Source organism: Hyperoodon ampullatus, assembly GCF_949752795.1.
Source record: "Hyperoodon ampullatus genome assembly, chromosome: 4".
Lineage (NCBI taxonomy): Eukaryota > Metazoa > Chordata > Mammalia > Artiodactyla > Ziphiidae > Hyperoodon > Hyperoodon ampullatus.
The window spans coordinates 28,555,104-28,582,318 of NC_136917.1; the positions used below are offsets into that span (position 1 = coordinate 28,555,104).

Here is a 27,215-nt window from a genome sequence, read left to right on the forward strand (position 1 = left end):
GTCCTGAAGGAGGTGCCGAGAGGCATCAGGGGTGGCCCATCAGAGAGACCCCCGCACCAGGCCAGGTGGGGTGGCCACAGGGCTCTGATTTCCAAGAATATTAGGGCAAAAACTCAACATTGATCTTCCGTACCCAGGAGTTTTTTGGGACCTCATATTCCTTTGGCATATATGAAACTTTGGGGGGATTCATTCATTCAACCAATATTCGTTTGTATCAACTTGGTGCAAAGTTCAAGGAAAACCCATAGCAGTGAAGACCAGTCCAGTCCCTGCTCTGGTCTGGAGATGGACATATAAATGGTACATTCCTTTTTTTTAATGGTACATTTCTTCTGTTGTCGTTGTTGTTTATTTATTTATTTATTTTTGGCTGCATTGGGTTTTTGTTGCTGCGCACGGGATTTCTCTAGTTGCGGCGAGCGGGGGCTACTCTTCGTTGTGGTGCGCGTGCTTCTCATTGCGGTGGCTTGTTGCGGAGCATGGGCTCTAGGCACACGGGCTCCATAGTTGTGGCTCATGGGCTCTAGAGCGCAGATTCAGTAGTTGTGGCACACAGGCTTAGTTGCTCTGCGGCATGTGGGATCTTCCCGGACCAGGGCTTGAACCCAGGTGTCCTACATTGGCAGGTGGATTCTTAACCACTGCTCCACCAGGGAAGCCCTAATGGTACATTTCTGATAGGGATAAGCTATGCGGTTAGGCAAGGGGGTGAGGTAAGGGGAGTCAGGACTCCGACTCTTTCAGACTTCTTGGTTAGGAAAGGTCTTGGGGACATGTCCTCTACACAGTGGTACTGCTTGTTGGAAAAGGCAATAGGTCACGTCTTTCAAAATTCTAAAGGTACACAGATAGGAGTGAATGTGGAAAAACTGGAACCCTCGTTCATGGCTGGTGGGGATGTAAAATGGGGCGGCCGCTGTGGAGAAGATTCTGGCCGCTCCTCGAAAGGTAAAACATAGAGTTACCATCTTTCCCAGTTCCACTCCTAGGTGTCTACCCAAGAGAAATGAAAACTTGCGTCCGTGTAAAAACTTGCACACGTACGTTAGTACCATGGTTTCTAATAGCCAAAATGTGGAAACAATCCAAGGTCCATCAAGAGGTGAAGGGAGGGACGTCCAGACCAGGCAAATCCACAGAGACAGAGAATGGATTTAGTGGTGGCTGGGGGAGGGGACAGAGAGGTTTGGGGGTGACAGCTAAGGGGTGCAAGACTTCTTTGGGGGATAATAAAAGTGTTCTAAAACTGACGGTGGTGAGGGCTGTACAACTGTGTGAATGCACTAAAAGCCATTGATTTGGACATTTTATTTTATTTTTATTTATTTTTTATTTGGCCGCACCGCTTAGCACATGGGATCGTAGTTCCCCCACGAGGGATCAAACCCACACCCCTTGCGTTGGAAGCATGGAACCTTAACCACTGGACTGCCAGGGAAGTCCTGATTTGGACATTTTAAAGGGGTGAATTATAAGGTATGTGAGCTGTATATCAATAAAGATGTTAAAAAAAAAAAGTGGAAGGGGAAAAGTTTTGCCCCTCCCTTGCTCCCTCCCAGGAGGCAGTGTCTGTTGCTGGTTTCTCTGGTCTCTGGAAAGAGACGTTTGTTTGTTACACCTGCAAGGAAGTTCTGTGCATTTTTTGTTTTTACCACCAACGGTGCAGGATAGACACGCTGTTCTGAACTTTGCTTTATTCATTCAACCCAGTAACTTGGAGGTGCTGAGAGGGAGAGCTGCCTCATTCTCTGTCTCTGTCTGTGTCTTGGTCTCTCTTTCTCTCTTTGCTGTATCTGTAGGGTTGACTTTTGTGTACTGCTACTTTAATTGACTTAGCAACAAACATTTAAGCTGTTGCCAGTTTCTGGCCACCACAAACAGTGCAGTGAGAGGTCATGTCACACACGTGAAAGGATAGCGATGGGAGAATTTTCTAGAAGGGAAATGGATGGGGCAAAGTGCGTGTTCATTTTAATATGGATATTGCCTTCTGTGGGGGTTGTGGCGGTTCATTGGTGCATCAGCAATGCCGGTGATTGAAGACCTGGCTTCTGAGCAAAGATCTGAAGGATGAGGGGGAGGGATAGGAAGATCCTATCACAGGGTTCCAGGCAGAGGGCACAGCCTGTGCAAAGGCCCTGGGGCAGCACCATGACTGGCGTGTTGGAGGAACAGCCAGGAGGCCTGTGTGGCTGGAGCAGAGTGAGCGAGGTGGGGAGAGGGAGGAGGGGAGGGCAGGGAGGGGATGGGGCAGGTTGTGCAGGGCCTTGGGGGCCGCAGGGAGGCCTTGAGCTTTTACCCCGTGGGAGGTGGGAGCCCTGGAAGCCCGAGCAGTGTCATCACCCGAATCCTTTCAGCTGCTATGAGAAGGACAGATTGTAGGAGTCAAGACTCCGTGTCTACTTGAACCAGAGCAGCAGCTTCTGCCCTGGTCCACCAGCTCCTGCCCTCACCCTGCCCCCTACAATCTGATTAAAACAGTACTGAGTAGCTGAAGAAAACACCATATTTTTGTACTCTCAAAACATATCTGTAGGGACTTCCCTGGTGGTGCAGTGGTTAAGAATCCGCCTGCCAGTGCACGGGGCACGGGTTTGAGCCCTGGTCCGGGAAGATGCCACATGCCATGGAGCAACTAAGCCAGTGTGCCACAACTACTGAGCCTGCACTCAAGAGCCCGCGCTCTAGAGCCGCAGCTATGGTGCCCGCGCACCACACTACTGAAGCACGCACGCCTAAAGCCCGTGCTCCGCGACAAGAGAAGCCACCACAATAAGAAGCCTGCACACCACACTGAAGAGTAGCCCCCTGCTCGCCGCAACTAGAGAAAGCCCGTGCGCAACAACGAAGACCCAATGCAGCCATAAGTAAGTAAGTAAGTAAATAAATAAATAAGAAAACATATCTGTAATAACTCCCTTTGCTGCTATAATAACGATTTGAGCTCTTCCCACTTACCAGGCATCCCCTATGTGTACACATCGTGCTGGGTGCTTTGTGATCCCCACAATCGAGGAAAGATTATTATTATTAGTAGTAGTAGTATTCCCATTGTACAGATCAGGACAATCGAGGGTCTGGGAGATGCTGTTAATTGCCCAAGGCCATCGGCTAGTGAAAGATCTGGCGGCAGAGATCTCAAGCTAGGTCTGGTCCCATACCAGCATTTTGCCCCAATTCCTACCTTGTGCCCCCTGCACCCTAGATTAACTCTTGAGGGAAGAGCCAGAGAAGGACCAGAGCCCGCTCAGGGTCACACAGGGAGCAGGTGGCCAAGCAGGCCTTGAGCTCAGGTCTGCTTCATCTGATCCACCCCTGTAAGCATCTACCCCCCTGAAGTAGGCCGGGCTAGAGATGGTCCTTGTTATACAGATAAGACAACCCAGGACTTCCCTGGCAGTCCAGTGGTTAAGACTCCATGCTTCCAATGCAGGGGGTGCGCGTCTGATCCCTGGCCAGGGAATTAAGATCCCACATGCCATATGGTGCAGCCAAAAAAAAAAAAAAAAAGCCTACTTGTGGCAGCGGCAGCAGTGACAAGATTTATGGGGCCTAAATATTCTGGGGCTCTCTCCTACCACCACTGCCAGCCACAGTGCAAGGTCCAGAACTTGCATGAAGTCCACTCACTGCTCCTTCTGAGATCTAGGGGATAGGCACCATCTCTGTGCCCATTTGACAGATGAGGCAATGCAGGCACAGAGAGGCCACATCACTTGCAGAGGGTCACACAATACGTAGGTGGAGATGCTGGGCTTTTTAACTTGGACCTTGAAAACTAAAATGCCAGCCCTCTCAGCCACAACACTCTGATGACAGATGGGTCCCCAGGGAGGTGAAGTGACTTTGGCCAATGTAAGTCCACCCTCCCTTACTTCCACCTCTGCACCTGGCCTCCAGAAGCTGTCCAAAAACTTCCTCCGCTCAGGTGACTGATGCCACAAGGCCCTTCCTTCCCCCTGAATGGAGGACATCCCCTTTCCGTGCTTCTTGGTGGGGGGCACCACCTCCATTATCAGCTCCTGGAGAGTCACCGAGCACCCAGGACCCTCAGTCAGGGGTCACAGCGGGGCCTCTGCTCACTTTTTTTTTTTTTTCCTAAATACATTTATTTATTTACTTATTTTTGGCTGCGTTTGGTTCTCTTTGCTGCACGCGGGCTTTCTCTAGTTGGGGCGAGCCGGGGGGCTACTCTTCATCGTGGTGCGCGGGCTTCTCACTGCGGTGGCTTCTCTTTGTTGCGGAGCACGGGCTCTAGGCTCAAGGGCTTCAGTAGTTGTGGCGTGCAGGCTAGTAGTGGTGCACGGGCTTAGCTGCTCTGCGGCATGTGGGATCTTCCTGGAACAGGGCTCGAACTTGTGTACCCTGAATTGGCAGGCGGATTCTTAACCACTGCACCACCAGGGAAGTCCCTCTGCTCACTCTTGTTTCTCGAATGTCAAGGACATTCAGGGCTCGTGTCATTCTCTGTGGGGGGCACTGCAGGGTGTGGAGCAACATGCCTGGCCCACACTCTCTTGATCCCACTCATCCCCCCTCCTCAGTTGAGACAACCCAAAATGTTCCCAGACGTCTCCCAGTGTCCCCCACAGGGGCAGAATAACCCCAGTTGAGAGCCGCTGGTTTAGTTCCTGCCCTGGTTTCTGAGTCCCCATTTGCACGGCCTCCCCTGTCTCCTGGCTGCCCGCCTCCCCCTGCCTCCGGGGAGCTTTGAGGACATGCCCAACCCCTGCTCCTTCTACATCACTACCTGCAATGGGTTTTCTGCGTGGAAATCCGAAGAAGTCCCTTGAACCAACAAGTACCTTCTCTTCTTGGCTAGAATGTGCTCCCGACCCATGCAGGAGGCCTGCACGTAGTAAAAGACGTGGCCAATTTTGCTGGTGAAGGTAGAAGGCAGCCCGGGAGGTAAGTTGAAATGGAAGTCAAAGGTGCGGCTGCCTGCACTTAACCAATTATCTGAAAGCAAAACACACCGATGCCATCAGAAGGTTCTAGAATCTTTTCTTCCCTCTTTTCTTTCTTTATTGTTTTGGCAGGGAGCTTGTTCTGGACCTGGCCTGTTTGTCCCTGAGCTAGGCTTAGCTCTGTGATTTTTAGGGATCTAAGAAGCCTAGGCCCATAAATATTAGGTCTCAGCTGGGCTGGAGACTGATGCCCTGGGTAGGCGATGCGACTGGGGTGGTCACCCAAAACCACCGACCAGGACTTGCTCACCCCTGCTCTGGGCCTGGGAAACTGGAGGCCCGGCTGCAGGATTCGATCGCATATTCATTCAACAAACACATCTTGGGTCCCAAGGCAGGCAAATCTCCCTGCCCTGGCAGAGCTTGGCCTTCAGTGCACAGCATACAGTAGGTGCTTAATATTTGTTGATTGACTGAGTGGTGACGGAAGACCGGGGAGGGACTCACACTGCCCCCCCATCTCTGTGACCTCCCTGTTTTATATTTTTTTTTGCACTTCTCCCAAACCCTCTTATTAGAGTGTTTTCCCTGCCTGATGGCAACCCCAGCGACGCCAGGGACCCTGTCTGTTTTCTTCGCTGTTGTATCCCCAGCCTCTGGCATGGTTGTTGTGCACAGTAGGTGCTTAATACATGTTTGTGAAGTAAATGAGTGAACCCATCGCAGGCTTGGGGCTGATGCTTCTGAGGGGAAAGGATGCTTCCCTTGGAAATGGAGAAGGGTGATAGCTGATAATGTGGGTGGTGAGGGGCGGGGGAGTGTTTTGGTTGAAAAAACGAACACCTAACAAGCACTTACTGTATACCCCTCCCCCCCCCCACCCCGCTATTCTGAGCCCTCCCCTCGACATGCCATTAAATCATTAAGTCCTCAAGACTGTCTTAGGGGGCAGGACTTTTTCCTATTCCCACTTTCCAGGTGGGTTAACTGGGACACAGAGAGGCAGCCTAATTGCTGAGTATGAAGGCCCAGCAGGTTGCCGTTCCTCCCTTGGATATCTGGCAGGTCCCCCTCCCATCACTAGATCTGAGCTTGGTAGTCACCTCTTTGGAGAGACCTTCCCAGGCTACCCTATCTAAAATTAAAAAAAAAAAATCTACAATTGAACTTCATTCAGCCAAGCATTGGCCAAGTATTCTGCTTGACTGTGGACTACCCGGAAACACCCCCATGGACACATTTTGGAAAGGACATATAGTTTTCTGGCAGCTCAGGCTTCCTGATGTCTGTCCAGACTTTAGATTTGAACCTGGCAGAGTTGGGGGCTAGTCAGTCCTTCCCACGGAGAGCTTTCCTAGCCTTCTCCCTCCTATCTCTTTCCCTGTGACCACGGGAACCAGGCCTCTGCCCATTTCTGATATCCTCGGGGGGTTGTTGATTGACTAACAGACGTGTTTACCTTTCAGACCCCGGTTCCTATTCTGGCTAAGGTTGGCGGCCGGCCTTGTCCTTACCCTCCACTGGGAATGTCTTTGTCTTGTGCACATAGTCAGCCTTGTTGTTGCAAATAACATCTCGGCTATAATCGCGGGATGCCCCAATTTCTTCATTCCACTCCACATAACCTCTTCCCACGAGCTCCACCTTCACGATGGGGTCCACCAGGGTGCTGTTCAGAGTTAGAACCACCTGCCCTTTTATGCTGGAGCCGGCCAGGTAGACTGCATCCTTGGGCAGCACTAATTCAATGGACTTCACCACAGACATAGGGGTTTGGAGTGAGAACATCCTCCCCCCTCCCCTGTGTCACTGAGATCCCCGGTTCCTTGGCTGCAGTGATGTCATCCGTCTGTGACATCATCCAGCCAGGGTTCCGGGAAGGGGTTCCCAATGGCCAGGATGAGAGGCAAGGCTGTTGGGAGTGGGCGGCCGCTTGGGAATCCCAAAGTCCTCACTGGTTGGTGAAATGGTAGCCTGACCTCTTTTTCCTAGGAAATAACGAACAAGAAAACCACAAGATCCCAACATTGCTGCCGACTAGGGAACAACGGTCATCCTGCCAGAGGTCTAGGGCCCTGGGTGCAAAGAATTCTTCCAGGTCCTGTGGTGAGGCAGGCATCATGAGCTCTATTTACAGATGGAGAGGCACAGGGCCTGAGCCCAGGGGTATTTTCTGCCCCATCCGATGGCCCCCAAATGTGGGTGCATGCACCCCCTTCTCAGGGTTCACAGATTGATGCTGGGTCCTACACAGATAATCGTTTTCACCTTTTGTTTGTTTGTTTGTTTGGCCACACCATGAAGCTTGTGGGATCTTAGCTCCCAGACCAGGGATTGAACCCGTGCCCTCAGCAGTGAAATCTCGGAGTCTTAACCACTGGACTGCCAGGGAATTCTGTCATTTCCACCTTAATAGCTCTAGATTTATATCAGTGTGTGTTAGAAGGAAAATGATAGCCATGGCCAGGACATGGAATCTGCTGTGTCTTGAAGATGCTCAGAGCACGGTGGGCTCCATGTGAATGTGGATACCACCACGAAGCATTCTCTCTGCACAGCTGACACTTGTCTTTATGCCAGCGTCTCCTCCACTGGTTGGGAAGTCCCTCTAGGGCAGGACTTTGTTTGCCGAACCCAGAGCCTGGTTCAGGCAAGGGAGGACAATTAAAGTTTGTTGAATGACTTAATGGCTGTCGAGAGCATATTGTTCTGCAAAAGGGAAACTGGGGCCCTTGGCATCCTAGCAGTTATTCGTGTTGCCCAATTCGCACGTGGGCCGGTGCCTAAGCGGGGGGAGGGTCTGAAGCAGAAGAGGCTCTACAAAGTATCTGTTCTCCAGGCTCTGGCAGGCCTCATTTACTCTTTGTCGTATCTTGCTTTATTGGATGTGATGTCTTTTGCGGACATCGATGTCTTGTCTTCCTAACTGGTTACTAAGCTTCTTTTGGAGATGCTTGGCATAGTCTCTTGCTCATAGTTAATTAACCCAAGCAACCCCTCTGACTTTCTCGAAATGACTAGAGAAATGGGGCCCTGCATCCCCGCCACTCCAGGTCTTTTCTTCAGGGAAAGCCAGACACCTCTTTCTGTGTCACTTAACCTCAGGCATCCAAGGAGCCTGGGCTGTGCCCTGCACCAAATGTACATGAAGAATATACGGTCTATTTCTTCTTTCGGCCACGTTGAGTTTTAGCAACAGCAGGCACAAATGGATGCTATGCTCTCGCCAGGAACAGGCTGGGTTCCTGGGGCAGGTGTTGTCAATGTGGAAGATTTCATCTGCCTCACAAGCTCTGGGAGGCCTGCCCACCTGTTCACACCTGTGACGTGGCTGATGGCTGGGCATCCAGAAATGCAATCAGTTGCATTGAGGAAGTCCTGAAGGTGGAGAAAATTAACAGGAGCACCTGGACTTCGTGAATTGGTGTGTATTAGTTTCCTCTGGCGGCTATAACAAATGTCCACAAAGTCTGTGCTTTAAAACAACACAAATTAATTCTCTTACAGTTCTGGAGGTCAGAAGTCTGAAATGGAGCTAAAATCAAGGTGTTGGCAGGATTACATTCTAGGGTTCTAGGAGGGAATCTGTCCCTTGCCTTTCCTAGCTTCTAGAGGCTTCTCACATTCCTTGCCTTTTGGTTTCATCACTCCATCCTCTCTTTCCATCGTTATGTCTCTGGCCCGACCCTCCCGCCCTTTGTCATTTATTAGGACCCTTGTGATGACACTGGGCCAGCCCAGATAATCTAGGTTAATCTCCCCATCTGACAATCTTTAATTTAATCCCCTCTGCAAAGTCCCTTTTGCCATGGAAGGTTCTATATTCACAGGCTCCAGGGATTAAGATGTGGACATCTTTGGGGGGGCCATTAATCTGTCTACCGCCAGGGGAAACAAAAGCAGAAGTACAAGCTCCAAGACAGAAGGAACTCTACATGTGGCGAGAGAAACCTTGTAAAAACATAAATTGGAGCTCATCGCTTTTCTGCTCACAGCCCTCCCATGCTACCCACTGCTCTCAGGAGAAAGACCAAAGTCCTCCCAGTGGCCTGCAAGGTCTTATAGACACCCCTCTGACCTCCTCAGCTCCCGCCTGCCCTCCCCTTTGCTGTGTCTGCCCTGCTCTCCGTCCATCGCTAAGCCTTTTCCGGCCTCTGAGTTTGCTCTTCCCGCCTTGACCCATCTGTCCTTGGTTTCTCATCTCAGATCTCAGCTCAAATGTCATCTGCTCAGACAGGCCCACCTCTCCACCCTAACCAGAGTACCCTCTCTCCCCACCCCCCATATGGCCGCTGGTCACTCTCCAGCTCTTGTCCTGTCTTCATTGCATGTGCGGTATCTGAAATGATTTGCTTTATTTATTCATTTCTTGCTGGTCTCCCCAGATAAGAATGTAATGTCCCGGGAGACCACCAACAGGGTCGACCTTGCCCACTCTTGCGCTCCCAGCTCTGAGCACCCTGTTCAGGCACTTTGTAGGTGTCTAGCATGGGTCACTGTATGCCCGCCAAGACTGGCCAGAGCAGAGCAGGCAGGGCGGAGGGGGGAGGGCAGCTCTGCCCGCCTGGACAGCCCGGAGAAGGCGGGAAAACGAGGCGGGAAAAACCAGCAAACAAGCCCTGCGGGTGGGTAGGGTGGGGAGCGCTGGCGAGCCCTGACGCTAGGAAATCAGGCTGGGGCGATGAGGCCCGTCATCGGGTGCAGGCGGTCTCCTGGGGGGAGTTCCCCCAAATTCTCCTGCAGAATTTAGACATTGATTCCCGCCTTCCTGCCCTACTGGTCAGTGCATGCCTGGGGAGAGGGGCTGAAGCAAAGGACTTAGGAGGTCGGGGGTCTCTACGCTGGGGGCCCCTGCCCCCGGGGTATCCCTAGGGCTCCTGAAGGGCACCCATGGTGGAGGGGACTCAGGTCCCGCCACCCGACCCCATTACACGCTGGGCGCGCCCAGCAGAGCGCGCAGGGCTGGGCGGGGCCGTGGCCCGCTGGGCGGAGGGGGGGGTGGACAGAGGCGGGGGCGCCCCCCACCCCCTTTCTCGCTTCCCGCCACTGCAGCGGCCAATCACCAGGCAGGCGCCCGCCCCCGGCGCGGCCTCCTGTGGCCCCGCAACTCCCAAACGCCAAGTTTTCGCGGGAAAAAAATCAGAGCAGCTGGCAGCGCAGCGGGCAGTGGCGGCTGTCCGGGGGCTCGGGATCGCACGCACGTCCGCGCGGGGTCCCAGCCACACACGCGGTTCCTTTGCCATCCTCAGAAGGGCCGGCGCACAATCAGGCGAGTGGATCGTGAGCAGTCAGGCGGATTGGGGTGCCAGCCCGGGCCAGGGCGCGGGTGGGCGGTGGGGGCGGGCAGGACTCGGCGCACCCGGCGCCTTGACTTTGCAAAACTTTCCGGGACTCTCGGCCAGCACGGGCGCACGCGTCTCCCGCGCCAGGGCTGCCCTACACGCGGTCTCGGGCTCTGCCCCCAGCCCTGCCGGCCTTTAGGAGTCGCCCCTGGCAGCCCGGGCTCGGGGCAAGGGCGAGCGGAACATCCCTGGCGCCCCGCGGGGGTCGCGCCGGCTGGGTGGGGGAGGGCCCGGCGAGCCGCGGGGGAGGATGTCAGGCTCCGCGCCTGCGCGCGGGGTGCCCCGCGATTCAATTGTCGCGCCCGAGCCCGATTTCGCGCGCCCTTAGTTCCCCGGGCGCGTCTGGGCCAATGGGGAGCGAGCAGGGCGGGGCGGCCGGCCGTGGCGGAGCCAATGATCGAGGCGGCTCAAGTGAAGGGGGGCGGGACTTGGCGCGCGGGCCCCTCGGCAGGTCCTGGCGGTGGGGGTGGGCGTGGGCTCGCCGGCTTGGCCCGCGCGGGCGGGCGGGAGAACAAGAGGGGCTCCGGGGCCGTGCGTCGGGGTCCGGGAAACGCAGGCTGGAGCTCGGGACAGCCGTGGGGCCGAGGTGAGTAGCGCTGCGCGCGCGGGGGCGACCGGGACGGGGCGGCCGGTTGCCATGGCCACCGCGGGGCGGGTGCGTCGCGCACGCGCGCGGGGGCGGCGGCGGGGGGCCGCGAGCACCGGGGGTCCCGAGCTCCCGGGTCTCTGGTGGGCTTCTTCCTCTTCGGTCACACTTAGTTGAGTTCCCTGGGACTTCTGAAGTTCCAACCCGAGCCGGACTTTTGGGTTCCTCTTGCGTCAGTATTCATCCAGGGAATGAATGAATGGATGAATGAACAAACTCGGCTCCTGACCGTTTGGCTGTGTCCCCCTTCCTCCTCTGGACGCTGGTGGTTTTTTTTTCCCTCTGAAAGGCAGGGTGGGTTGACTGAGTGGTCCAGGATGCTTTTTCCTCTCCGCTAATTTCCCCTCCCTCCTCAATCCTCAACCGGTGCTACTCATTAATGCATTAACTCCTTAATTCACTCAGCCAGGCCCAGGCCAGCCGTGGCAGTCTAGGGGGATTACGGGGCTGGGAGGGCGTTCTGGGAGTTGCCTGGTGTCCACAGTCTGGACAATAATAGCAAGGATGACCTGAGTGTGGCACAGCCCGGTGGTGGTGGTGACGGCAGAACTGACCGAGGGGTCCTGCTCTCTTGTCCTCCTACCACCAGCAGGCACCATGTGGATCCAGGTTCGCACCATGGATGGGAAGGTGGCCCACACTGTGGACTCCTTGTCCAGGCTGACTAAAGTGGAAGAGCTGAGGAAGAAGATCCAGGAGCTGTTCCATGTGGAGCCAGGCCTGCAGAGGCTTTTCTACCGGGGCAAGCAGGTAAACACGCCCTGCAGGCTGCCCGCCCGCTTGCCCGCCTGCCCGCCCAGCACCTTTGTTCTTGCCTCAATCCAGGCACCGCACACACACTCTTCCCCCCTCGTCCGGTCCGCTTCTCCACAGAAACCTCCAGTGTCTGAGCGAGGAACAAAGGCTCTCGACTCCTAGACTGACACATCAGGCACTCGAATCTGTTGCGCCTGGGGGCTTTTAAACTCCCAGCCCACCCACCCCCGCATTTTTTTTGGACCCTCCCCTCAAAATAATTTCTAGAAAAAATAAATTGGAGGTGGCCGATGGAGGTCTGATGAATTCGAGGAAGAGCCTAGAATCAATACTCAGATGCTAGGACGGAAGGGACCAGGTTTTTCTTTGAAACACGCACACTGATGGCCCACGGTCTGCACCTATTTAGCTTTCGACCCCCACAGGGTTTTCTAGAAATTTGGATCAGCTTATTCAGAGTCAGAGATGGCGCTTGCTAATCGGGAATTTCCGCCACTTCTGGGCCTCCTCTCTGGCGGCAGCGGGGCCGCCCCTGATCAGGGGTTTGTGCTTTCCGCGGGCTCAGCTGGCCCTGCTCCTAGGTTTCCTTTCTTCGAGGTTCCCCCACCCCACCCCCAGCCCCTGTAGCAATTGAAAATGGCCACCCTTGGTTTGTGGGCTGCCCACTTTGGGGACATATTCTCTAGTGGCGCCCCTGAGGGTGTCCATTCTTGTTGGTGCGTGGGCAGGGGGGACGGCAGGCCAGGCTGTGAGTGGGATTTCCCTGAGTGGGAGATGGTCTGACAGAAAGTGTTGTTCCCATCTGCTGGGGCCACCCTGGAGTTGGGTGGCCTGTAGGGACCTCGGCATAGACAGCGCATGGGATTAAAAGTGTTCAGTCGGGCTCTGACTTTGTTGTCGCGTTTTGAACTGGGTGCTGCCGCCATCTGGTGTCTAGATTGAAAAATAAATGCTCCCCGCCTGGCCAGGATTTTTTGGGGGCTGGGAGGATCCTGCCTGTCTCCTGGAAATGAGACCTGATGATTAATTTCTTGGGCTCGAGGCGCCCTCCGAGACCTTTAGCCTCCTTCCTGTGCGAGATACGAGGACTTGAATGTCTTAAGCATCTGAGTTAACGCCCCCGCCTGGGGAGGGAAAGCCGAGCTGGCGAACTCGGGGATTTGACCGCGGTCATGTGCGTGGCGCGGGTGGAGAAAAGGCAGGGCCGTGAGTGGAGCTCCCCTGGGATGCTGTTTCTCTCCCCTCTCCTGCAGCGGGGGCTCATTTTTGCAGCATCCAAACTGATTTCGATTTGCCTCTCAGTCTTTGTGTTCAGCAGAAGGTCCTTCCACCGAGTTTCTGAAGACCGCCTGTGGGCACCGGCTGAACAGTTCGTGGCATCATCCAAAGGCGGGTTGAATCGAGTCCTCTTAAGTACAAGGCAGTGAATATTTCTGGGTGGGCTGGGCACCGTGCATTTTAATCTTTACATTCAAAGACATGGAGAAAAGTTCAAAGAGCCATGAACACCTAAACACCTACCCGTGGCTTTTAGCACTGACAGTTCCCACGTTTGCTTTATCACTGCAGCTGTCTCCCTTGCCTCTATCCGTCCACCAATCCATCTTATTTTGGGGGATGCATTGCAGAGAAAGTTCCAGGCACTGGTTCACGTCACCCCCTAAACCCTTCATCATTGCCTGTCCTTAACTGGAGTACAGTGTTTGTTTGTGGTTCTTGTTTCTTTAGATGTAATTTGCATATAGTGAGAGACACGTCTTAAGTGGACTTTTTGGAGTTTTGACAAATGTCTACACTCATGTAACCAAACCGCTGTCTCCCTGCATCAGGAACGTAATAGGTGATCCACATGAAGGCTTACAAAAGCCTTCGTAACGTCTGTGTGAGTTACAAAGTGTGATGATAAGCATTGTGCCTCTAATCATCAGTATATCGGCGCTGAGAGACAGCTCTGAACCCTTCCTTTCTTCTCGCAGCACAGCTTTTGAAGTTCTCAGAAGGTTCCACGTTCCCACGGGACCTCTAACTGCTGCTCACCCCCTTCCCTGCGCTCACTCTGCGTTCAGCCCGCTCAGCGGGCCGATGCGTAGCCAGTTCTGTCTTCCGGGTAAGGAGGCCAGGCCTCAGCCGTGATGCAATTTCCCCAAGGTTCCGCGACCAGGAAGTGGCCCAGCCTCACAGGAGGTGTGGACAGTGCCAGGAGGGTGGGGAACAAAGGCACCCAGCAATAGCACCTTGAAGCAAGTCAGGTCTACAAACAGACTGGGCTAATCATGATAGGAAGCAGTGCAATTTCCAGCGGGTGCAAGAGAGCTGTTGTTTTTACGGAATGTTCTAGAGAGTGTTCGAGATCCTTTCCCTTCTTTTGTTTTTCCTTTATGAAGAAATGGCATCTCAGTCCAAGGTCTGCAGTGAGGTCGACGGAGCCAGTAAAGCAGAACAAGAGTTGAGTCTTTCTTCAGGATATGGGAGGGTTTCGTGGCGGCTTGCTTAGGCTGAATAGGTTGGCAGTTATGTCACTTAATTGGCGGAAATGCAGGGAGCCGAATGGGGGAAGGGACGCCAGGCGGCTGGCCCAGCCTGGGCAAAGGCAAGAGGCATCCGGCGCCTCTTTTTTTTTTTGGCTGCCCGGAAGAATAGCAGTAGCTGTCGTTTGTGGTGCCTTTAACGCAGTCAGGTACAGTGGTTGCGCTTAATCTTCCCAAGTGCCCTGGCCAAGTGTCTCTGGCCAGGGACAGTCTCTGTGCCTTCCCATCGGGTGTGGCTAATTGCGGACCCACCACATGTGCACAGTGAGAATTCAGTGAGGGTCATGGATGCAGGGATGTGCGGGGAGGGGGCTGGTGTTTGAGCTCCGCGCCTGGTTCACGGTAAAGGAGCAATAAATCATTTGTTTCAGGGCCTTCCCCTGGGCACTGCTGACATCAGGGCCAGATCATCCTCCGCTGGGGGGCCGTCCTGGGCGCTGTGGGGTGTGGAGCAGCCTCCCTGGTCTAACCCACTTGATGCCAGGGACCCTCCCCCAGTCATAAAAGATCACAAAGTCCCCAGATGTTGCCAAGTGCTCCCTGGGGGCAAAATTGTCCCCAGTTGAGAACTGATGATTTAGTAGGTAATTTACTTAAGGAAAGCAGTCTGAAAGATCAGGTGAAATGGCATCCTAGGAATGGCCTTTGGAGGGTCACTCATGTCACAGTGCCTCACCAGATGTCCCTGCTGGATTGGCTTTTCCTGAATGTCAGCCCGTTTTCCCAAAGGACAGGGGTAGGCGGCAAATAAGACAGTCTCCTCCTGGAGACCTGTCCTTCCGGCTGGGCTGCATGAGGGAGGGTCCCTTCCTCCCCACCCCCAGACCTCCTGGCTGGAGACATGCCCTCCAGGTCAGAGATTAGCAAACCCTTTCTGTTAAGGACCCAGTGGTAATGTGGGCTGTGCGGTCTGTCCGCTCACCTCTGCCATCGAAAGTCCTGAACTGAACACCGAGGGCAAATGAATGGGTGTGTTCCGATCAGGTCGTAGTAGAACTTTATTTACAAAACAGGGACAGCTGCAGACTTCCCTGGTGGCGCAGTGGTTGAGAGTCCGCCTGCCGATGCAGGGGACACGGGTTCGTGCCCCTGTCCAGGAAGATCCCACATGCGGCATGTGGGATGTGCTGGACCGCGTCTCTCTCCAGGGCACGGGTGCTCACGCTGTTTGGACTGAGGACCCCTTTCCACTCTCCAAAGCGATAGAGGACCCCAAAGAGTGTTGTGGACGTTCACTGTGTCTTGTCGTTTTTTATCCTATTAGAAATTGGAAGCTGAGAAAAGTTCACAGCTCGAGAGAACATGAGGGCACGTTCCCTTAGGCACAGGCTTTGGTACTCCTGCAGGATCTGGAGGCCGAAGATGGCCAGTGACATCACAATGTCACCACACGATAGATAGCCTAGGCCTTGCAGACCCCCGAAATGCCACTCCAGGGCATAGCCTCGGCTGTGGCCTGGCGGGGGGGGGTCAGAGAGCAGAGTTCACTTGTCAGGACCTACCCGTGGATGGGCTGGGACGTGAAGAGAGGGTCAGAGAGGGTTGTGCCTCTGTGTAGTGTCCCCCCCCTGACACCGCCACCCCGCCCTGGTGAGAAATGTGCCCCTGTGCCACGGCCAGGATCCTGCTTCGTGCCTTTTCTTCCCTCCCCTCTCTGTCCATCCATCAGTCTGTCTGGCCTGAACCCCAGATTGCTGCGGAGGCCTGGAGGCCTAGATGGGAAGGTGTGGGCTGGGGCCATAGCCCCAGGACGGGAGGCTGCGTGGTGTCTCAATTGCTTTCTCTCCCAGCCCGGCCATCGGGCGTTACAGACCCCCCTGCCCTCCTCTGGCCGGAGGTCCATCTCGGCCTGGAGCTCACGCGCCCTCATCGGGGGCCTGCTGTCTGGTTTACACCCTCCACTGCTCCTGATGGCTGCCTCTAAGCCTGCAGGAGAGCCACCCCTTGCCAAGCCCCTCAGGGGTGTTTATAGCCTGTGCTCTTTGCCTCTGGGCAGCAATCAGCGCCTGTAAAGTATCCCCACAAAATGCCCCGAGGGGGCAGAAAGTGAGCCTGACGTGTCACTGTGGTGAGCTTTGAATCCAGGCTTCGGAGAGGAAGCTGTGTTGTCTAGCGGTCTCTGTGTTTTATTTCACTTTGTGCCACGCGTGTGCCCAGAATTCCAATGTCCGGGAAGCTTCCCGATTAAAAGAGAGGGATGTGATCTAAATGCCCTGGGCGGCTTTGCCTTTACACCTGAATCTGCCTAGCAGGGTCACCTGCCCCAAACCATGTGTATATGTTTTACTACAGGCAGTTTAAGGGATTTTCACCTGGAATTTTGGTTATGCAGGATTTTAACCGCACGGTTAATTTTAACGTGAGAACCTGCAACCTCAGGTACAGCTCGCCTGTCATTCACTCTGCGCAGCTTTTATTAATGCCTGTAGCCTCAGTTGGAGTTTTAGCGTCTTAGAAGGAACCTAGACTCCGCACATTTGGTCCCCTTGCCTGGGGCCAGCCCTCCCCCCGCACTTACCGACCGGCTGTGCACAGCTTCGGGCCAGAGCGGCACCCGACACACACCCTCTCACCATGGCAAGCGGTTGTGCGAGTGCCTTCCTGCCCACTGCGGGGCCCTTCTGGAATGTTCCAGAGGTGGTCCCAGGAAGCAGTCAGACCAGCCCGTGCATTCTGTCCTGTAGGCAGAGCCCGGGGCCAGCCTGGCCCAGCGCGTGGCCCCTTCCGTACCCAGCCCACCCTGCTTGTGCCTCTATCCGCTGTGCCCTTGCACTGGGAGGGGGAGTGTGTGTGTGTGCGGGTGTGCGGGTGTGAGTGCCTCTTGTCTCTCTGGCTCTCAGACCCGTCACAGATGTGTGGGGCTGGCATCGTGGGTAGAAAATGCCGGGAGAGAGGAGACGAGTGGGTATGCAACCCGGCTCCTCCACGGCTCCCTCAGGATTCCCCCCCCCCCACCCCGTCTTTAGCCACAGGTCCTTGGCCCGGTCCTGACCACTGCTGCTCCCTGCTGCTCCCTGCACAGCCCCGCTGCCATTCTGGTGCATTCCGCTAACCCCCTTTGCTCTGCTGCCCCATCTCCTGCTTGATCTCCGTTCCAGTGCTCCTTGCAGAACAGAAGCCCGACCGCGCTCCCTCCCGGGCCCCGGCTCTCCCCTCCGCGGCCCCCCCACCCCACCCCCCGCCCCGTCCGGGTGCTTCCGTTTATTTCCCACTCTCTGAAACCATCCTCCCTCCCTTGATGTGTGTGGTAGACGCATCTACTTTCCTGCGTTTAACTGTCACACGCAGCTGTGTAACATGCCTTGGTAGGAATGAGTTACGGTTTTGCTTGCAAACGATGCTGCCGTGAGCATAGTGGGCGCTGGGCTACCTGTCCCTCCCGTGCCCACCTGAGGGCCTCTAGCTCAGTGGTTCTCACCAGGGGCCGTGTGGCCCCGCTGGGGACACTGGGCGGTGTCTGGGGACGTCTGTGGTTGTCACGACTGGGAGGCTGCTCCTGGCATCGAGTGGATGGGGCCAGGGAGGCTGCTCCACACCCCATGGTGCACAGGATGGCCCCACACAGAGGATGACCGGCCCCGAATGTCCACAGTGCTGAGGGGTGTCTCCCTAGCTGTGGAGGCACTGGGCACCGGGTGCCTGCATCCTGTCATCGTTTTTAATGACGTTTGGTTTACTCTCTGCTGGTTTCCTTACGATAGTGGTGCTGGAGACACTTGTCTTTCTCCATCTATTTTATTTTTTCCATCTTTTTTTTTTTTTTTTTAGAAATTAACAAACTTCATATTTTTAGAGCAGTTTTAGGTTCACAGCAGAATTAAGAGGAAGGTACAGAGATTGCCCATATACCCCCTGCCCCGCCCACCCCCCCGCCCACTGTGCACACCTGTCTCTCACCAGATGGTGCATTTGGTACAACTGATAAACCTATGTTGACATATTAACATCACCCAGAGTCTATAGATTACATTTGGGTTCACTTTTGGTGTTGTACACTCTATGGGTTTGGACGAATGTGTAATGATGTGTATCCGTTATGGTGTCATAGAGAATAGTGTCACTGCCCTAAAAAGCCTCTGTGTTCCGCCTGTTCGTCCCTCCCTCCCTCCCTCCCTTTACCTCCTGGCCGCCACTCATCCTTTTAATGTCTCCATAGTTGTGCCTCTTCCAGAACGTCTTATAGTTGGCATCATACAGTCTGTAGCCTTTTCAAATTCTTCTTTTAAAAAAAAAATCTTTATTGGGATATAATTTGCATACCATACAACGTACCCATTTAAAGTGTGCAATTCACTGGTTTTCAGCGTATTCACGGGGACTTGAACCATCACCACAGTCGATTTGGGGACATTTTCATCACCTTCAAAGAAAGTCCTGCACCGTTTATTGATCACTCCCTTACCCCCCCAACCCCCGCCCCAGCCCGTGGCCACCGCGAATCCAATTTCTGTTTGATTCCTCTAGGGACGTCCTATCCGTGGATTCTGGCAGTATTTGGCCTTTGGTGTCTGGCTTCTGTCTCTGAGCATCGTGTTCTCAGGGTCCATCCACACTGTAGCAAGTGTCAGTGCTTCACCCCTTTTTAGGGAGGATGGCCACACTGTGTTGATCCATTCGTCCATCAATGGGTTGCTCCACCCTTGGTCTTCTGTGCGTCATGCTGCTGTGACCACACGTGTCATCTCTCCCCGCTGTCACGGCTGTCCTGGGTCGGCCCCGTGTTGGAGGGCTGGCGCTTTCTCACTCCCTGGCCCCCTCTGACATCTGGGCAGTGCTGGGCACATTGGAGGCTCTTGCTGGGCTCCGGGTAAACAGGTAGCGTGGGCCCGGATGTCAAGGGTGGGCTTTGGAGGGACCCTGGTGGCCCCTGCAGCTGCAGCCAAGTGTTGGTGTGTTCAGATGTGCCTCTCTCCGGAAGAGGGGTCAATCAGCCATCTGATTCTCAGGTTAGCAATGAATAAGATGAATAAGGATTAACAACTACTGCAGCGAGTGCCCTGGAACTTGTCTTCCCTGTGACCTCGGGTGCTGTTTGCATATTAATGGAAATCAGCCCTTTGAACCACCAGCTTTGGGTTAAAAAGTGGGAAGGAGGGAAAGTCCATCTTTTGTGTGTTCTTCCTTCCTTTAGGGCACCGCTTCTGAGCCAGGTTGTTCTGCCTGGGGACACTGGGTGATGTCTGAGGCCATCAGTTGGTGGTCACGACTGGGGTGGGGGGGTGCTCCCAGCATCCAGGGGGTGGGGCAGGGGTGCTGCTCAGCCTTCACCCCCTGCGGTGTTCATGAGGGCCCCCCCACCAACAGAGAGTGATCACCAGAGGTCAGCAGAGCCTGCCTTAGGGTCTTCTGGAGGCTGAGGGTCCTCGTTGGGTGTTGGTAGAGTGCCCTGGGGCAGTTTCTAATAAAAGCCCCAGTACAAAGCCTTTTGTGTTCTAGGGGCGCCCTAGAGATGTAGCTCAGAAGACAAACACCTTCACACACCTGATGAGTCACGCCTGGTGCAGATTGTAGAGCCCTGCCGGCTCCCCAGCTCCCCATCAGCCAGTGACTAGTGTGGGTGGAATTCATTAGCACAAAGGAGTTAATAGAGAGGTGGCCTGAGTGGATGAGGTTGGAGCTAGAGCCTTATAAGGCACCTGATGGATGTCACGGGGCACCCACCCTTTGGTTCACGCAGGCCAGCTTCCCCCGCCTTGCCCTCCCCGGCACTGCGGACATCAGGGCAGGTCATTCTCTGTGGGGGCCGTCCTGGGGATCCTTAGTGCCCCCAACCCCGTCATGACAACCAAAAATGTCCCTAAGGCATCGCCCAACGTCCCCTGGGGGCAGGATCACCCTCGATTGAGAGCCAGGGGTACAGGTGATGCGTGTTTACTGTAACAGAAGTTCCAGAGCACATAAAGTATTAACACCACCCCTGATACCCGATGCGTAGCCATGGCACAGCGGGGTTAGGCGGTGTGCTCCCGGGCAACGTTCCCCGACTGGCAGCAGCCGTCCTCACTTGAGAGGGCCTGGGGACCCTGAGGAAGGGGTCAGTGGGCACCCCGGGGCGTGGGCAGGCTTCACTTGCCGGTGGTCTGTTCCAGGGCGGGGCCTCCGCGAGGGCTGGTGCGGTCCTTCGCCCATGGTGAGCTCTCTGTGTCTGCTGACCTAGTCCCGTGTCCCTGCAGATGGAGGACGGCCACACGCTGTTTGACTACGACGTCCGCCTGAACGACACCATCCAGCTGCTGGTCCGGCAGAGCCTCGTGCTGCCTGCCCCCAGCGGCGGTGGCACCGGTGGCAGTAAGGAGAGGGACTCTGAACTCTCCGACACGGACTCCGGCTGCTGCCTGGCCCAGAGCGAGTCTGACAAGTCCTCCAACAGTGGCGAGGCCGCGGCCGAGCCGGAAGGGAAGGCCGACGAGGATGAGTGGGATGAGACGGAGCTGGGCCTCTACAAGGTGGGGCTCCTGCGGAGGCCGGGGTCGGTGTGCTCCGCCCGGTTGGCGTCTGTACCCCGGGAGCTGCCCCCAGCCCTCCATCCCCGAGGCTGGGCACCCCCGTCCTGTTGTGACCATCTCCCCAGGGTTCCTTGACGGAAACATAGGTACTCAGGGATTCCTTCCTAACCCCTAAAGTAGAATCCCATGTCCGGGCCTGTGGGTGTCTTCCCTGTGGTCCTCGCAGGGGCTGACAAAGTCCTCATCCGCTGCCATCCTCCCCCTAAGATCATGGCGTTGCACGGAAGGATCTGGATTCCCAGCTTCTGTGGAAAGATGGGCAGCTCTGGCCTCCCTGGGCCACGCGGCAGGGGTGCTCTGCCCCCAGGGACACTGGGCGGTGCCTGGGGACATCTGTGGTCGTCATGACTGGGGGTCGCCTGGCGTCGAGTGGGTGGGGCCGGGGATGCTGCTCCGACCCCCGCAGGGCCCGGGACCGCCTCCCTCTGGAGAACAACCCAGGCCCCGTGTCCTCAGTGCCACAGTGAGAAGCATCCGGGCCCAGGAACCAAAGCAGGCTCTTGGCGGTTTGCTCGTCAGGCATCCCTACCCTGGGCCGAGTGAGAGCTCTCTGCCCCCGCAGGCTGGCGAGTACGTGGACGCGAGGGACACGAACATGGGCGCGTGGTTTGAGGCCAAGGTCATCAGGGTGACGAGGAAGGTGCCGGCCCAGGACGAGCCCTGCAGCTCCACCTCCAGCCCGAAGCCGGAGGACGACATCGTCTATCATGTGAAATACGACGAGTGAGTATCTGTGGGGCAGGGGGGCCTGGGGTGGCGGCTCCATGGACGTGGGACCTGGAGTTTGGAACTGCCTTGGAGGTGATGATCGGGATCCAAGACCCCACCCTCGTGCTCCCAAACCACACAGAGGCCCCCCCCACCCTGAGGACCAGCATCGGGGGGACCTCGTCGGAGAACCCTGCGCAGTCGTCTCCTCAGGGTTGCAGTCTCCCTGTTTCCTGTGCCATCTTCTTCATACCACATAGCACTGTGTGAAACCATCTTCGGTGTCCTCTCTCTCCTTCGCCGGAATACACAGTACTTATGGAGCACTCACTGTGTGCCAGGCCCTGCGATAGGCATGGGGGATTCCTGTCTGTGAACACAGAGGGTGTCTGAGTGGGCTCTGGCAGCTGTAACAACATACCGTAGCACAGGCTGAGTGGCTTCAACCTCAGACGTTTATTTTCTCACGGTTCTGGAGGCTGAGAGTCCCAAGATCAGTGTGCTGTCAGGGTTAGTTTCCAGTGAGGGCTCTCTTCCTGGCTTGTAGACGGCTGTCTTCTCACTGCATCCTCACATGGCCTTTTCTCTGTGTGCACGGAGAGAGAGAGAGAGAGAGAGAGAGCGAGCTCTGGTGTCTTTTACTCCTCTGATCCTCTGATAAGGACACCAATCCCCTTGGATTAGGGCCCTGCCTTTTTGACCTCATTTAACTTTGATGACACCCCCTAAAGGCCCTGTCTCCATATACAGTCACATTGGGTGTTAGGGCTTCAGTGTATGAATTTGGGGGATACAGTTCAGTACCTAACAGAGGGCAAGCGTGTCTGCCTACAGGGAGCTCACATTCTGTGGTTCTCTGCTCGGTCCCTGCTGTCTACATCGGTTTCTGGCACATCCTAAGCTTAACTCTAAGAATTATGGGAGTAATTGGATGAGCGAATCACAGTTTTTGCAACATTCCCATCCTCTTGGTCAGGGGTTGCAAACTCTAGTTCTCAGACCAAATCTGGCCCACAGCCTGTTTTTGTAAATAAAGCTTTATTGAAACACACCAATACCCATTTGTTTACACCTTGTCTGTGACTGCTCTCGTGGTAATAGCAGCCGAGTTGAATATTCACAACAGACACCTACCGATGACAAAGCCAAAAATATTGACTGTCTGGTCCTTCACAGGAAAAGCTGGGCAGCCCTTGTACTTGGTGGTTTATTAGCAAAAATAATGAGTACCAGGCTATAGAGCTAGTCTCAATAGATTTGGGGTTGTCCCCCTCACAGCTGAGGCTTAACTCTGTTGCTAATAGAATATGCTACTTTTAGCTCAATTATTTTATGCCTTTTTTGAGGCTGCTGGAATATTCCTGCATATCCAGAATAATGACTTCCTATCATTTTCTAATCTCTAGTATGTTGTATTTACATAAACGAAATAATGTACATCCCTTTACAAAAATCACTTTCAACACATGTATGTGGAAGAAGTTAAGTTCTTCCCTCCCCGCATTTCCTGCTGTCTTAGTTTCCTATGGCTGCCGTAACAAAGTACCACTAGCATTGCTCTGGCAGTTTATTCTGTCACAGTCCTGGAGGCCAGAAGTCCAAAACTAAGGTGGTGACAGGGCTGTGAATCTTGTAGAACCTGAAGGGGAGAATCCTTGCTGCCTCTTCCAGCTTCTGGTGGGACCGGCAGTCCTTGGCTTGTGGCCACATCCCGCCAGCCTCTGCCTCCTCTTCCTGTGTCGTTCTCCTCTGTCTGCATCTCATCCTCTCTTCTTGTAAGGACATCAGTCACTAGGTTTAGGGCCACTCTATTAGGACGTCATCTGAACTCCTTATATCTGCAACGACCCTATTTCCAAATTAGGTCCCACTCCAAGGTGCCAGGGGTTGGAATCATAACATAGGTTTTTAGAGGATGTAGTTCAACCCACAACACCTTCTGTAATTGGAACGTGTCACTCTAGCTGCGTGTTTTTGACACCAGCAAATGAGATCGTGGGGAGGGGGCTTTCCAGGCTGCTGTGATGAGCACAACCCAAACCTGTATACCAGGCGGCCCTCTCTGCCTGGCTTCTCTCTCTCGTCAAGGGAGTGAGGTCCCCTGACACCTGGGGTCTGAGCGTGGGGCTTTCCCCCCGTCCCCCAGCTACCCGGAGAACGGAGTGGTGCAGATGAACTCACGGAACGTCCGGGCTCGCGCCCGACACATCATCAAATGGCAGGACCTGGAGGTGGGCCAGATGGTCATGGTCAACTACAACCCTGACAACCCCAAGGATCGCGGCTTCTGGTACGACGCGGAGATCCTGCGGAAACGTGAGACCCGGACGGTGCGGGAGCTGCATGCCAACGTCAGGATCGGGTGAGTCAGTGCCTGCCGGCCTCTGCCTGGCCTCCACCCAGCCTCTGCCTGGCCTTCACCTGGTCTCTGCCTCCTCTCTGGGTCTCCACACCCCACCTGCTCACCCCGCCTAGGGAACTGTCTCTGGGCCCCAGGCAGGGATTTCAAGCTTCCTTGTTCTCTTTTTTTTTTTTTTTTTTTGGCCGTATGCGGGCCTCTCACTGTTGTGGCCTCTCCCGTTGCGGAGCACAGGCTCCGGACGCGCAGGCTCAGCGGCCATGGCTCACGGGCCCAGCCACTCCGCGGCATGTGGGATCTTCCCGGACCGGGGCACGAACCCATGTCCCCTGCATTGGCAGGCAGACTCTCAACCACTGCGCCACCAGGGAAGCCCTTCCTTGTTCTCTTTTGTTTGTCGTTTTGAATTTGGCAAACAGGTGAAAAGTCTAAAAGGGGCAAAATTCAGAAAGTACTGAAGGCCACACAGTTAATATTCTCCCGTCTCTTCTGTCCCCTGGTCACCTGGTTCTCCTCTTTCTGGAGACATGATGGTTCCCGGCACCTTCCAGGGGTACTCTGTGCACAAACAGGCGTGAACGTACACCGAACTACATACACCCACATGGAGGTGCCCTTCACATCAGGAATCAGCAGGCTGCTGGCCGCAGGCCGGAGCCGGCCCCGCCCCTGATTGGCAAATAAAGTTTTATTGGCACCAGGCCACGCCCATCTGTTCACTGAATCACTGTGGCTGCTCAGTGTTAGGAGGACACTGAGAGGACAGCTGGGTAACTGTGAAACAAACCGTGTGGCCCACAAAGCTGATAATATTTACCATCTGGCCCTTTGCAGAAAATGTTTGCTGAGCCCTGTTCTTCCTTGCCTCTGCGTGTGTAGAAAACTTATCATCTTACCCGTTTTTAAGTGCACAGCTTGGTGGCATTAAGTACATATGTATTGCTGGACAACCATCCCCACCATCCATCTCCAGAACTTTCTCATCTTCCCAAACTGAAACTCTGTCCCCAGGAAACACTGACTCCCCAGCCCCTCCCCCAGCCCCCACCATCTACTTCCTGTCTCTATGGATGTGATGACTCTAGGCACCTCCTATGAGTGGGACCACACAGGACTTGTCCTTTTGTGTCTGGCTTTTTTCACCGAGTATAATGTTCTCAAGGCTCATCCATGTTTCGTGATGAATGTCTTTTTTGGTGGCTGAGTAATACTCCATTGTATGTATTGTATATAGACATGATTACTGGGGCAACAGTGTCCTGAGCATAGGTACAGCAAGTGCAAAGGCCCTGGGGCAGGACCATTCCTGGTGCATTTGTGGCCTTGCGAGGAGGCCAGTGGGCTGGAGTGGAGGGAGAGAAGGGAGGAAGGAAGCATTCAGGGCATGGCCGGGAGTGGTGTGGAACTGGTGGTGTGTATTCTCTGTTGCTGGCAGCCATCAGAGCTGAAAGCACTGGAGCCACAGGCTTCGACCTATGATTAGGAATCATCACTCGGGCAGCCGAGCTGGGAATGGACTGCAGGGGGCAGCATAGCCGCAGGGAGACCAGGGAGGAGGCCGATAGGGGCGTTGAGGGGCAAGGGCCCGGGGCTCGGCCCTGGTACAGTGATGTGATCGTTAAGAAGTAACCTGCTTTTTGTTTTGTTTCTTTTTTATGTTTTCTTGTTTTCCATTTCTTTGATTTCTGCTCTTTTTTTTTCTTTAATATTTTTATTTATGTAGTTAGTTAGTTATGGCTGCAGCATGTGGGATCTTAGCTTCCCGACCAGGGATCGAACCCATGCCCCCTGCAGTGCAAGTGCGGAGTCCTAACCACTGGACTGGACTGGACCACCAGGGAATTCCCTGGTCTCATCTTTGTAATTTTCTCCCTTCTCCTTTCTTTGGGTTGATTTTGCTTTTCTTTTTCTATTTTTTTTTTTTTTTCTTTGAGGTAGCAACTTAGATTATTGTAGGTCCGCTATAAACATTTATTTATTTATTTATTTTTAAACATTTATTTATTTATTTTGGCTGTGCTGGGTCTTAGTTGTGGCATGCGGGATCGTTTAGTTGTGGCGTGCGGACTTCTTAGTTGCGGCCTGTGGACTCTTAGTTGTGGCATGCGTGTGGGATCTAGTTCCCTGACCAGGGATCGAACCTGTGCCCCCTGCAGTGGAAGCCGGAGTCTTAACTACTGGACCACCAGGGAAGTCCCACTTGGCATACATTATTGACCCTTGAACAACTCGGGGGTTACAGATGCTGACCCCTGTGCAGTTAATAAGAATCTGAGCATTAACTTACAGTCTGCCTTCCATCTCTGCGGTTCATTGTATCCGTGGTTCCGCATCTGAGGATTCAACCGACTGGGGATTGTGTGGTACTGCCATATTTACTATTGAAAAAAATCTGCCTATAACTGGATTCGTGCAGTTCAAATTCATGTTGGTCAAGGGTCAGTTGTATTTAGACCATTTACATTTAAGGTAATTATTAGTATGTTAGGGCTTGAGCCTGCCATTTTGTTATTTGTTTTCTATTTGTTTTCTCTGTTTCTTTTTCCTGTTGCTCTTTTTCTGTCCTTCCTGTGGGTTATGTAAGCATTTTTTAGGAGTTTATCTTGATTTATTGATGGTCTTTTGGAGTGTATTGCTTTATACGGTTTTCTTAGTGGTTTCTCTGGATTTTCCCGTATAAACGTGTGACATACTGGTATCTCTTTTCCCACTTTGAGGGAAGTGTGGAAATCTTTCTTCCATTCACATTCCTTTATAGTCACTGTCTTGAGCATCAGATGGTGTTATGGTTTTTATTTCAATCATCATATATGATTTAGAAAAGCTGTAAGGAGCATAATTTATTGTATGGACCCATATTTCTGCTCTTTCTATTCTTTCTTCCTTCTTTTTCCTCCAAGATGCTTTCCTTTTTTTTTTTTTTTTTTTGGTGGTACGTGGGCCTCTCATTGTTGTGGCCTCTCCCGTTGCGGAGCACAGACTCCGGACGCGCAGGCCCAGCAGCCATGGCTCACGGGCCCAGCCGCTCCGCGGCATGTGGGATCTTCCTGGACCGGGGCACGAACCCGTGTCCCCTGCATCGGCAGGCGGACTCTCAACCACTGTGCCACCAGGGAAGCCCGATGCTTTCCTTTTTAATTTCCTATCTATTTGAAGAACTTCCTTCATTATTCTATAAAGGTGTGTTGGCTAGCAATGAATTCTTTTAATTTTCCTTCATCTGAGATTATGACCACCGCCGTTATATTGAAATAACTCCCAAGCATCGACTCATTGTATCTGTTAATATTTTCAAGTATATTTCTTCAAAATGACTCTTTTAAAGGGACATAGTTTTAATGCTATTATTACAACATAAAAATTAACTAATTTCTTAACATATAGCCAGTCATTGTTCAGCCTTCCAATTAGCTCACTCTTTTTTAAAATTATTTGTTTAAGATCTAAGTAATGTCCACAG

At 53.9% G+C, this 27,215-nt stretch overlaps 2 protein-coding genes across 3 annotated transcripts in view; one reads left to right on the plus strand and one right to left on the minus strand.

The window, feature by feature from the left end:
- ARRDC5 (arrestin domain containing 5) overlaps nucleotides 1-6,677 on the minus strand; it is a gene marked incomplete at both ends in the record, with an annotated part of 29,468 nt that extends 22,791 nt beyond the window's left edge. The window contains 2 exons of the mRNA XM_079701454.1: nucleotides 4,754-4,962; nucleotides 6,425-6,677. Of these exons, the coding sequence (XP_079557580.1) occupies nucleotides 4,754-4,962; nucleotides 6,425-6,677 (462 nt within the window). The remainder of the gene's footprint in view (nucleotides 1-4,753; nucleotides 4,963-6,424) is intronic.
- Nucleotides 6,678-11,495: 4,818 nt separating this feature from the next.
- Nucleotides 11,496-27,215, plus strand: part of UHRF1 (ubiquitin like with PHD and ring finger domains 1) — a gene marked incomplete at its 5' end in the record, with an annotated part of 31,455 nt that continues 15,735 nt past the window's right edge. For both annotated transcript variants that reach the window (XM_079703081.1, XM_079703082.1), the window contains 4 exons: nucleotides 11,496-11,648; nucleotides 20,356-20,628; nucleotides 21,251-21,411; nucleotides 23,543-23,758. In XM_079703081.1, coding sequence (XP_079559207.1) covers nucleotides 11,496-11,648; nucleotides 20,356-20,628; nucleotides 21,251-21,411; nucleotides 23,543-23,758 — 803 coding nt within the window. The remainder of the gene's footprint in view (nucleotides 11,649-20,355; nucleotides 20,629-21,250; nucleotides 21,412-23,542; nucleotides 23,759-27,215) is intronic.